Source organism: Engraulis encrasicolus, chromosome 15 (assembly GCF_034702125.1).
Source record: "Engraulis encrasicolus isolate BLACKSEA-1 chromosome 15, IST_EnEncr_1.0, whole genome shotgun sequence".
NCBI classification, from domain to species: domain Eukaryota; kingdom Metazoa; phylum Chordata; class Actinopteri; order Clupeiformes; family Engraulidae; genus Engraulis; species Engraulis encrasicolus.
The window spans coordinates 54,453,618-54,466,117 of record NC_085871.1 but is presented as its reverse complement, the minus strand read 5'-3'; the positions used below and the strand labels follow the sequence as shown (position 1 = coordinate 54,466,117).

Here is a 12,500-nt window from a genome sequence, read left to right as displayed (position 1 = left end):
CTTGCGTCCGTTTGTTTGTTAAATAACTCCATATTAAACGAAATGAAAGGAAGTCGTAGCCCCTTCTGTGGTCACCGCATCTGTGTGTGCTTTTTAGTGGATACTATAAGAAAATATTCCAGAAGAGGTGTTATTCCATATCCATGACCGAGGACCGGCGAACTTGGCAATGACTTTTGATATCTACTTTGAGCATCAATTTGGACGGTGACCTCCACAGATTGGCCCATATGATATGAAGAAAGTGCCTTTCAGATCAAAGACGAAAATATTTTGCTCTAGTGTAACTTACATTTGTGCCCTTCCACAACACTGTGCTTGGTGTTTCTGCATGGTCAATATAGCCTAGGCTATGCCATTCCTCAGATCAGTAAATCTGTTCTTTCCATAGCATGCATGCATGGACCAGTTAATAGGCCTAACAATTCTAATTATTAAGCCCTATATTATATTAGACCTATATTATATTATATTATATTATATTGTATTATATTGTATTATATTATATTATATTATATTTTTATTTTTCGATATTGTTATAACAGACCGCTGTCAATGGCAACAAGACTTATTCACTGCCTATTGCAGTGTTTCTCAACAGGGGTGCCGGGGCACCCTGGGGTGCCGCAGGCCCCCCTCAGGGGTGCCGCGGAAACGTGGCTGATAAATAAATTATGTAATATGGTACATATTTGTCTAAATTGATAAGTTAATGTTAGTCAGTGGAATCTTTCATCTGCCATTTACGCACAATAATGTAAATATAGGTCGCCCCAGTCAGCTGCAACTTCGAACGTAGGCCGTGTGACGTCTCCAAATGTGTTACTTTTCTAAGCTTGTGTGGTATCGGATGCGATGCCATATTGCTGCTTGTTGGTTTGGGGTGCCTTGAAAATTTTCAGGAATTGAAGGGGTGCCTCGCCTAAAAAAAGGTTGAGAAACACTGGCCTATTGTATAATTCATTTAAGCTGCTATGAAGGTTAAGATAATTGTGGCTAGTGAAAAGGCCCAATGGCTAGTGAGTCAGGAAAACCACTAGCCAAAATGGCTGGTAAGCGAAAAAGTTAGTGTCAAGCACTGCCACACACACACCCTGTTAAAATCTCACACACACACACACACACACACACACACACACACACACACACACACACACACACACACACACACACACACACACCGTTAAAATCCCTCACCTCACCCAGTTAAACTCCAAAATTCCATGATCTTCACGGCTACTCGTGGCCTCTTGAAGAGCTTTAGGGCTAATTTACACACATATCATTTCCCATTTTTTTATTTGACAACCCCATTTACAAAAATATAAATACATTATGTCATCATAATATTAATCGTTGTGGAGTGTGACTCTCTGGCCATGTGATTGGCTGTGTCCCAGGAAAATGTGTTGCCAATGACCAGCTGACTCCGCCCATTATCTCAAGACCCTGTTATAGTTGCCAATACCACCCCCCCACCCACCCCCCCCCCCACCCCGCCTTAAAGTTCCAGCCTTCCATAATCGCCATGGCGCCTACTTAAACTCATTAAACTAGCTTCCATAAAGAGTACACGGCACCTCGTAGCCTCTTGAGGAGTCTTAGAAGGCAGCGTCTCTAACTATTAACCCGTCTGTGTCTGTGTCTGAGGGCCGTTGATAGCCCTTGAGGTCGTCTTATCCAGCCCCCGATATAATGTTGATGTTATGCAGCTTCTCATGAAATATGACCTGTTTTGTGAAGAAATCTTAGAAATGACATTTTCAATAGAGTTAGGTTATGTTTTTAGGGGACCTAGTGGAGGTGCGGTCTGTTGTAAAGGTAGTCGCCTTCAATATAGGCCTGAAGTGCAGGGGGAAAAATCCTGTTTTGTGTTCATGGTATGGCCCTTGGGGGACTTTATTAAATTTGAAGTGGCCCTCGAATGAAAAGGGTTCCCCACTCCTGCTTGACTGCATTGCAGCTTCTAAGATGAGAGGAGAGCACATCTGTTTAACTTAACAAAGTTTCCTTTTTTAGCCTCGGACCCCAATTTGTCGAACTCCGTGATTGGCATCTAGCTGATATGCTGTAACGTGTGTGTGTTTGTGTGTGTGTGTGTGTGTGTGTGTGTGTGTGTGTGTGTGTGTGTGTGTGTGTGTGTGTGTGTGTGTGTGTGTGTGTGTGTGTGTGTGTGTGTGTGTGTGTGTGTGTGTGTGTGTGTGTTTGGCATCTAGTTGATGTGCTGTAGCCTGTTGGCATCTTGAGGATGTGGGGAGCGTCTCTGGTGTCGTCTCCTCTCACACACACACACACACACACACACACACGCACGCGACAGCGGGGCGTCTCTGGTGTCGTCTCCTCTGATCCCCTTAAAGGTTAACAGGCTGCTCAACCTTCACACACTCACACGTCCTCACCTCAAGACACAGGGTGTGTGTGTGTGTGCGCGTGTGCGTGCGCGTGTGTGAGTCTTGCCTTGCCTTGCCTCTCCTTTCCAGTCCCTCCAGGAAATCGCGATGTTGCGATCGCGGTGTTTTTCGCAACTTCAATGAATTCCCGCGAATTCTGCGCGAGAGCGCAACTTTAACCAAACACCGCAATTTCCCGCAACGTTGAACACTTTGACAGTCGTCAGTATCGTCTGTGTGCTCATGGCTGTGAGACTAGTGGTGGGGTCGCCACCTGTTACCATGGGCAACCGCTCAGTAGAGCTCCTCTGATGAATGCAAGACCACAGTTCTCTGCTAATAACCTATCTAAGGTTTGGGGATGAAGTAGCCACTCGCCTATTTTCGATTGCATGCTGGATGACAAAACCATGTAGGCTATAAACGTGGCTTTTTTGTATTGATTGTAAAACTCAACCGATGGTGGTCAATGCAAAGAATGTTACCGATAGACTACTCTTTCTAGACTGAGAAGCGTGAGCTTCACATGAATTTTAAGCGCATTGAGTTGAGGTGCATATCAGCCCTGCATATCAGGCCAGTGCATATCAGCCCTGCATATCAGGCCATAGCCTATGGAAACATCATTGGTTGGGGCAAACTATAAGCAGGGCATATAACGTTTACCTCGCCAGATATGCATCATAACGTTAAGCCCGCAATGGGGAAAATGCGCGTTACTCGCAAGGCTGGAACACTTCACCTTAGGAAAGTGACCGTCTCGGAGCGTCTAGGAGCGGAACACAACAGCCTTCGGGGGCTGAACGCAAGCGCGTTCATAAAGGACAGGGAAAGCAAAACGGATTAAATAGGCATAGTCTTTGGAGAATGCCATGATATGAAATAATAGATTAAGTCCTGTGGTTCGGTTGTTGTCAGCAGTGCATGCTTTTTTATTTCAACTGCTTAAATAGCCTAATGTTCAACAATCAATGTCCATCACAATTAAGCTAAAATATTTAGACAGTTTATTTACGCAGCTTATGAGGTTACTACCTAGGCTACCAAGCCTATCTCAAAAATACCAAAATGACCACTGAAAATAATATAAAAACACCAGAGGACTGGAATGTGGCAGTGTCCTTTACTTTCAAGCGTGGGGTAACACATTAGGCCTACAAACCGCAACAAAAATCGCACCTTTCACTTCATGCCGCAACAAAATCGCAACAACACAGTAAGAAGCTCCGCAACTTTTATCGCGATTTTCTGGAAATCCTCGTGCACCATCTGGCAATTCCGACCGCGATTTTTTAAGAAAATGCCCGCGATTTCCTGGTGGGACTGCCTTTCCTCTGTTTTTGTGTGTCTGTCTATCTGTATACAGAGGCCAATATAAAGAGGCATGTGGAATACGCCACACTGTTGTGCCATGTTTGTGAATTCAGGTAAATTGGGTCATATGCTTATGTGCAAAAAAAGTTGCCCAATTTACCTGAATTCACCTTATCATTTTTGAAATCCTTAATTGCCTGAACTCACAGTCTGCTCTCTTTCTCTGTCTCTCTCTCTTTCTATCTGCTACTCCTCTTTCTCTCTCTCTCTCTCTCTCTCCCTCCCCCTCTCTCTCTCTCCCTCCCTCTCTCTCTCCATCTCTCTCTCTCTCTCTCTCTCTCTCTCTCTCTCTCTCTCTCCCCCTCTCTCTCTCTCTCTCCCTCCCTCTCTCTCTCTCTCCTCAGTTGATCCTCCTGAAGCGTCGTCTGTTTCCAAGGAGACGAGTGAGTAAGGAGTCTACCTCTGAGCGCGTGTGACCCGCCAGCCAATCAGAAGAAGACGTTTATGTTGACAAGGACGTCACTTCACCTCTACTTTTAATTGCTCTCATCCCTCCCTACCTCCACCCCTCCCTCCCGTCTCACTATGATCCCTCACTCTCTCCCTCTGAGTGTCCTGGAGAGAAGAGAGAGAGATGGAGTCAAGCTTGAGAGGAGGAGAAGAGAGGAGAAAGAGGAGAAGGGAGGAGAAAGAGGGGAGGAGGAAGAGGAGAGGAGAGGAAAGGAGAGGAGAAGAGAAGAGAAGAGAGGAGAGGAGGCTGAGAGGAGAGGAGAGGAGAGGAGAGGAGAGGAGGCTGAGAGGAGAGAAGGCTGAGAGGAGAGGAGAGGAGAGGAGAGGAGAGGAGAGGAGAGGAAAGAAGAGAGGAGAGAAGAGAGGAGAGAGGGCTGAGAGGAGAGGAGAGGAGAGGAGAGGAGAGGAGAGGAGAGGAGAGGAGAGGAGGCTGAGAGAGGAGAGAGGGCTGAGAGGAGAGGAGAGAAGAGGAGAGGATGAGAAGAGGAGAGGAGAGGAGAGGATGAGAAGAGGAGAGGAGAGGAGAGGAGAGGAGAGGAGGCTGAGAGGAGAGGAGAGGAGAGGAGAGGAGAAGAGAAGAGAAGAGAGGAGAAGAGAAGAGAAGAGAGGAGAGGAGGCTGAGAGGAGAGGAGAGGAGAGGAGAGGAGAGGAGAGGAGAGGAGAGGAGATGAGATGAGATTAGGATGGAGTGTGGTGTTGGGCCACTGTGGGAGTCAGTGGTGTGTTTTCAGGACAGAGCTCCACCACCCAGCTGATGACATGGAGCTCCACTTCACAGGACCCTCTGCTGCAGATGGGACAAATGTGATGAAAAGTGACAATGTGGCTAAGTAACAAAGTGACAATGTGGCTAAGTGCTGTCCAAAATGACAAGGTGTTGTCCAAAGTGACGCCACAGGACTGACCCTTGACACCTGCACATCAGGGGCACTGCACGAGGACCAGGAGAAGATTTAATAATAGGAAACAAATGTGAATAATAATAATAATATCGATATTGATCACTGATGATGATGATGATGATGGTGATGATGAAGATTTAATAGCAAGACACGTCAGTGGAGAGTGGAGATCAACATGAGCTGTAGTACCTCCTCAGCCCCACTCGGGGGCAGCAATGACACACTCTTCAATCACTCCATTGAGACACACACACACACACACACACACACACACACACACACACACACACACACACACACACACACACACTCCCTGTACAGTTGATTTCATTGTTTGCTTTGCCTGTTTCAATGTGTTCTGTTCACGTTCTGTTCAGTGTGAGATCCACGCTGGAGTCTGAAACAGCACCTGGTCTCGTACTAACTCACAATCATATGGACTCACGGATTAAGCCTGAAAATGAGGAATTTTATTTACTTGATTTTGTTTTTCTTTTATTTTCCTTTGCTGTTCAGTAATTTATGAGTTTGAGTTTGAAAACAAAGAGCTGTTCCCAAAACAGCCTGCATCTGGATGGTCCATTTAAGCATGTCTGAAGATGACTTGTCGTTTCTTGTTTTGGAGATGGATTGTTAATTCTGATGTTGGTGTTTTTGATGTATGAAATGGTTTTTTTTTTCTTCTTAACATTCCCAACTAAAGTGCCTTACCTGTCGCCATCATTAAGTATTATGTAATAATTTGAAGGCGGGGCCCTCAAAATTGTTCTTTGCCCAGGCCAGAGCCTCAGATGTCCTAAAGCTGCCCCTGCAAATCAACGGAATGCCCAATACAAAAATGTCCATTCCCCAAAATGTTCCAAAATGGATACCCGTCATTTTTTTCAACGAGGGCTCTTCAAATGTGAATAGGGATTGAAACACCAAGAGTCTGTTAGTTTGGTAGATCTGATTTGATTTGATGTGATGTGATTTCCGGAGCGTACAGCTTTCTATTGGGACTTAAAGCCATCTGCTTGGTCACACTGTTGGGGTTGACTTGACTACAGTGTTTAAAAGAAGAGATTGTCGTTTTATTTTGGTTCTTTTATTTTTCTTTTATTTTTGTTCATGAGTATTATTTAATGTGTGTGTTCATCTCGTGCCGTCAGGAAGACTCTTCTGGTCCCTGTCACACCCTGAAAGCACACACACACACACACACACACACACACACACACACACACACACACACACACACACACACACACACACACACACACACACACACACACACACACACACACACACACACACACACACACACACACCACCTTACCACACATACACACACACTCACACACACACCAGAGCACATTGTCATTCTCTCCATTTCAACTCCACAGACCGTATTACCCATTGCCGACACCTTCAGGAATGTCAGTAGTGTTGTGTTCAAACATTTTGTTTGTTTGTTTTTTAAATGTGCATGTTCTTAAAGAATGATGTCCACAATGAACCTGTTTGTACACGACTCTGAACGTGTGTGTGTGTGTGCGTGCGTGTGTGCAGTTTCTACTGTGCTGAAGTGAACGGCGTCTCCTCTGCTTGTGTCTGAAATTCAGATGTTGTGATGCACCAGCATGCCGATATAGTGTGTGTGCGTGTGTGTGTGCGTGTGTGTGTGCGTGTGCGTGTGTGCGCTTGCGTGCGTACGTGTGTTATGCACTGGCATGCGAATACATAATGTTGACTGCTGATAGTGGTTAGAATGGGATGAACCATGAAGACTCGTATTGTACATCAATTTATGACATGATGTCCTGAGTTCCCAAATGATGTCCTGAGTTCTGTGTTCAAGGGAGTGTGCCTGTGCCAAGATATGAAGCAGGGGTCCGTTTCTCGATTCTTGTCGGGCCGAGGCCACAAGCACAAGTGGAGGACGCAAGGTTGCATATTGGAATGCACCCAGTGAAGTGATGAGTTAACCTGCAGGAAGAGGTGAAGCTGCTAATAGATTGCCCACTAGTGTTATTTAGTTAAAAACATGAGGAGTCCAGGCTCTTCTATTAGATGATTTACCACTACCTCAATGTTAACCTAACCCTAACCTGGGGTCCGTTTCTCAAAAGCGTCTTTGCTATCGTCGTTAGCAAAGTCCTTCGTAAGAGCGACCCAACTCTCTCTCGACAGCGACGCTCACCACTAAATCCAAGGGAATGGTGTTACCAGGGTTCTAAATTAACACCAGCCAACAGGCCAAATGCTAAATGTTACAAATCAGTTTGGCTGGTAGCGAGTGTGTGTTTAGCTAGTAAGATAAACCTCTGCAAGCCATTTTGGCTGGTGATGAAAAAACTTTAATTTAGGGCCTGGGTGTTATATCTTAAGACGGTCTTAAGACGGTTAGCAACGACAAGAATCGAGAAACGGACCCCCAGGTTAAGGGCCGTACACACACGTCGCTGCCAGTTACTCGCTCAGCGGATGAAGTCAATAGAATGTCTACGTGTTCCAGCGAGTCTCGCTGGCGAGTAGGCGAGGAGAGTACAAGCGATGCGATGTGGGCGGGTTCCGAGATAAACTTATTTTATCTTCGAGCGACGCGAGTTAAGCGAGTAACCAATTGGAATGCAGGATACAGATTATTGACAGGTGACATTACCCCTGTGGTGTTCTGACCACCCAACTTCTGCACGCCATCACACATTGAAGTGTTGAGGAAAATACATCCAATACAGTGTACACCATCAAAGGCTCATATGCATGGTTGTGCACAGCACACGATCAACGTTAAACAGCGTAGGCCTACATTTTGTTTCGTATGGACGTTATTGGCGCGGACAGCGGGGACCATGACAACCAGTAAACAAAATCACCCAGAGCGAGTGGCAAGTAGGCGAGTGAGCAAGTAGCGAGTAAATTGCAGCGACGTGTGTGTACGGCCCTTTAGGGTTAGGTTAACATTGAGGTAGTGGTAAATCATCTAATAGAAGAGCCTGGTGTCCTCATGTTCTTAACTAAATGACACTAGTGGGCAATCTATTAGCAGCTTCACCTCTTCCTGCAGGTTAACTCATCACTTCACTGGGTGCATTCCAATACGCTACCTTGCATCCTCCACTTGTGCTTGTGGTCTCGCCCCGCCTTCTGGCTCCACCTCCGTGGAGAAAACAATAAAGTTTCCCCGCTGTCCGCCTAGCCAAAACAATTTTTGGAAGACTATTCTTCATTCACCATCCAGTTTGCAAATGCGAAAATGACTTTGCAATTGAGGTAGAGAGAGATATTGAACTATAATGCTGTTGTCAATGATGTCATCATGATGACATATTACTTCCTGGTACGAGGCCACAATCACAAGTGGAGGACGCAAGGTCGCACATTGGAACGCACTTAACTATGTTCTTGGAATCCCTCCCTGGACTTGTTTTGTGCGTTAATTTAAAATGGATGTCATGCCTTTTGATTTGATTTCCTGTCTCTGTGTGTGAATGCCATAGACCTGCGGGAGGATGGTTAAGTGGTGTGGGAAGTCACACACAGTCTGTTTGTTCGAATGAGTGATATGAACAAAATGAGCATCTGAAATTCTTTGGAATTAAAAAATAAATACATCACAGAATGTGTGTGTGTGTGTGGTGCAATTGAACACATTTTCAGCACAGTGTGTGTGTGTGATGTAATTGTACTCATTTCAGCACTGTGTGTGTGTGAGTGTGATGTAATTGTACACATTTCAGCACAGTGTGTGTGTGTGTGTGTGTGATGTAATTGTACACATTTCAGCACTGTGTGTGTGTGTGTGTGATGTAATTGTACACAGTTCAGCTTATTACTGTCCACTCTGTTTCATTGTGTTGGGTCAGCTCCTCAAAACTCACTTGTCTCCTCAACTCTCTACCTCTCCAGTAGAGGGCACCATACCGCTACATAACAAGGTATTATTAGCAAGCCCTGACTTGTCAGTACCCAGTGATGCCACATTTTTCGGCTCAGCCCTTTCCAAGATATGAGCTATTCTAATGGGGCAGCGTTTGTTTACTTTTTTTTTTTTAATGAACATAGGCCTACTCCAAATATTTTCCCAAAAGGTACCACTGTTTGCTAGTTGTCTGCTGATGTTGTATAACCTTTCGGATGTTTTTGGGAATAAATACAAATGTTTTTTTTTTTTTAAATGTAAACAAAGCGCTGCCCCGATTACAATGACCAAGATCTCAGAAGAGGCTGAAGAAAAAAAAAAAAAAAAAAAACCTCAGGTACTGACAAGTCCAGGATAGTGTGAGCATTACAACTGCATGTTGAAATTGACTGAATTGGTCCTTTAAATTGGGTTCATATTAACTGGGGATGACGGGACAAAACATGATGTTTTCTGGTTGGAAAGCCACTTTACTACTGCTCACTGAGACCAGTGTTTCTCAACCTTTTTTTAGGCGAGGCGCCCTTTCTATTCCTGAAAATGTTCAAGGCACCCCAAACCAACAAGCTGTATGGCATCGCATCGGATACCACAAAATCTCACACATTTGGAGACGTCACACAACCTACGTTCGAAGTTGCCGCTTACTGGGGCGACCTAAATTTACTTTATTATGCATAAATGGTAGATGAAAGACTCCACTGACTAAGCAATATGTTATTAATTTAGACAAATATGTATTATATTACATAATTTATTTACCAGCCACGTTGTAGTGAGTGTGTGTTTGGCTAGTAAGATTCACATCTGCAATCCATTTTGGCTGCTGGTGATGGCAAACAAAACTTCTGTAATTATAAAACCACAGCATCTTTCTCAACTTGGAAACATAATTACAAAAACCTGCATCTTTCTTTACCTGAAAATGTAATTATAAAATCACAGCATCTTTCTTTACCTGAAAATGTAATTATAAAATCACAGCATCTTTCTCAACTTGAAAACATAATTATAAAATCACAGCATCTTTCTTTACCTGAAAATGTAATTATAAAATCACAGCATCTTTCTTTGGTCTTGTCCAATCAGAGCTTTGGTGAACATTGCAGACAAAATAACACATTATAGAGAAGTGGAGATTGAGAAGTGACGACATTAAAATATATTGAAACATGAGAAATGGAGAAGTTAAGCAAAGACTGAGGAGCAGGAGAAAGAACCATAGATGTGTATAGAAGACCAGATACGTCTCCCCCTTTGCCGACAATGGAAGTCGAATGTCCGCACACTGCGGCCATCTTACCACATCCAACTGGCGCACCTCTTCTATACACGTCTATGGAAGGAACCCCCACAGGTCATGTGGTCAGAGTTCTAGAACGCAGTGATGTCACCAGTAGTCATCCAATCACGTGCAAGAGCTTCCTGTTGCTCCATCACCTCACCCCCAACATGCAGAACTAAATAACAGACTTCATTAGAATTAAGAATTAAACTGCACACAGGCAGAATTGCACACAGAATCAAACGACAGACTTAAAGGGACACTGCAACTATGAAGCTCATTGAAACTGGGCTACCTATTGCCACATTTGATCTTTATATGAAAGTTTACTAAGTAATAAACAAATATTTTCTAGTATGGTCCAAGTACAGTAATTTTTGCAGCTAAAAATGGCTATTTTTGGAAATTCAAAATGGCGGACCATGGAGAAGATCCCCCTTTTCATGTATGAAAAGTGCAATTTTTCCAGTCATAATGAATACTTAGAATTTGATGCTGGTGGTAAGTATTCATGAAAAAGGTAACATAAGTGAATGGGCAGCATGAATTCCGGAAATAAACAACTAAAAATCTCACACAGTGTCCCTTTAAAGTAAACTGCAGACTTCAATTAAAGTGCACACATGCAAAATTAAAGAATTCCACAGTGGAGACGTCTCTTATTAAATCACATAAAATTTATTATCAATTAGCCCTTTAGGGAGGAGATCTTTGCAGCAGGAGAGGGTGAGAAGGTGTGTGTGTGTGTGTGTTTTCTGCGTCCTCAAACAGAGTGTCGGGGCGATGTGTGTGTGTGTGTGTTTGTGTGTGTGTCTGTGTGTGTGTATGAGAGTGTCGGGGCGATGGGTGTAGTGCTGGTTAGTTCTCAAAGCCCTGAAGAGTGTGTGTGTGTGTGTGTGTGTGTGTGTGTGTGTGTGTGTGTGTGTGTGTGTATGTATTTAAGGCCCTCTGTCTCTGTTGAGCTGCCCCCAAGGAACACACACTGTCCTCTGGAGACACACACTCTCTTCAACACCAGTGATGTGTCTCACACACACTCTCTCTTCAACACCAGTGATGTGTCTCACAGTCCTTGACAAAAATTTACCAGAAGAGAAGAGGAGTCGAGAAGATCAGACTGGCACCAGAAAACCAGCTAGCCATGTAGCCTGGCACCAGAAAACCAGCTAGCCATGTAGCCTGGCACCAGAAAACCAGCTAGCCGTGTAGCCTGGCACCAGAGAACCAGCTAGCCGTGTAGCCTGGCACCAGAGAACCAGCTAGCCGTGTAGCCTGGCACCAGAGAACCAGCTAGCCGTGTAGCCTGGCACCAGAGAACCAGCTGACTGGCATGAACATACCAGCTCCATCTCCCTCTCCCCTTCATTTGGGAATTAACCTCAAACTTATTTTAAAAAGACGAAAGAAAAACAGAAAGAGCTCCATTGGTTAGAAAGTGAAGTCACCCAGTCAGTCCTCATTAGTTTGGATTTTCAATTCATGCCTGATTTAGGATGGACACCAAAACGTGATAAAAACCAGAAATAAAAAATCAATAAAACTCGGTGGCAGGTGATCAGGCTGGTTTCAGGTGTTGTCATGTCGACGATGACGATGGCTTCTCTTGTATTTCATTATTGTGACTGGATAAAAAAAAACAAGCCAGCCAATCAGGGTTGTGTTTTTCGAAAGCGTAGTTGCTAGTCAGTTAGCAACTTCGGTAGTTGCCAATGAAAAATTGCATTACAAACAACAAAGTAGCTAACGCAGTTAGCAACTATGATTTTGAGAGATGCATCCCTTGGTTCTGTTCATCTGAAAATATAGTTGTTTTTGCAAATTGGGTTGTTGTTACCAATGAGAAATTGCAATACAACCAACAAAGTTAGTAGCTAACCCAGTTAGCCATTATGGCTTTGAGAATTGCACCACGACCTGAAATGCACCGCGACCTGAAATGCACCTGGCCTCACTGGCTAACGACTAGGCTTTCGGGAAACACAACCTCGATTTGGAGTGCTGTAGCTCCCGGCTCCTCCCGACTGCGTTGTCATGACACTGATATGATGATATATGACATATTACGTTGGAACCATGTCACATTATAGCACTAGGGTTTCAATATTACACAGCTGTGACCATGTCATGTCATGTCACCCCACTAGTGATGTCATTCCGCTCTGGTTCAGTCACAGCAGATGGTGTTTTGCGAT

General features: G+C 44.3%; 2 protein-coding genes across 2 annotated transcripts in view; one reads left to right on the top strand and one right to left on the bottom strand.

Annotated features, from left to right (window-relative positions):
- The window catches only part of gnptab (N-acetylglucosamine-1-phosphate transferase subunits alpha and beta), a 68,509-nt gene extending 64,044 nt beyond the window's left edge, over window positions 1-4,465 (top strand). The window contains exon 25 of the mRNA XM_063217823.1: window positions 4,112-4,465. Coding sequence (XP_063073893.1) covers window positions 4,112-4,183 — 72 coding nt within the window. The 3' untranslated portion in view covers window positions 4,184-4,465. The remainder of the gene's footprint in view (window positions 1-4,111) is intronic.
- A 7,115-nt stretch (window positions 4,466-11,580) lies between these two features.
- Window positions 11,581-12,500, bottom strand: part of chpt1 (choline phosphotransferase 1) — a 45,975-nt gene continuing 45,055 nt past the window's right edge. Inside the window, exon 8 of the mRNA XM_063217674.1 lies at window positions 11,581-12,500. This exon is cut by the window's right edge and continues 1,043 nt beyond it. The gene's annotated coding sequence lies outside the window, so the exon portion shown is untranslated.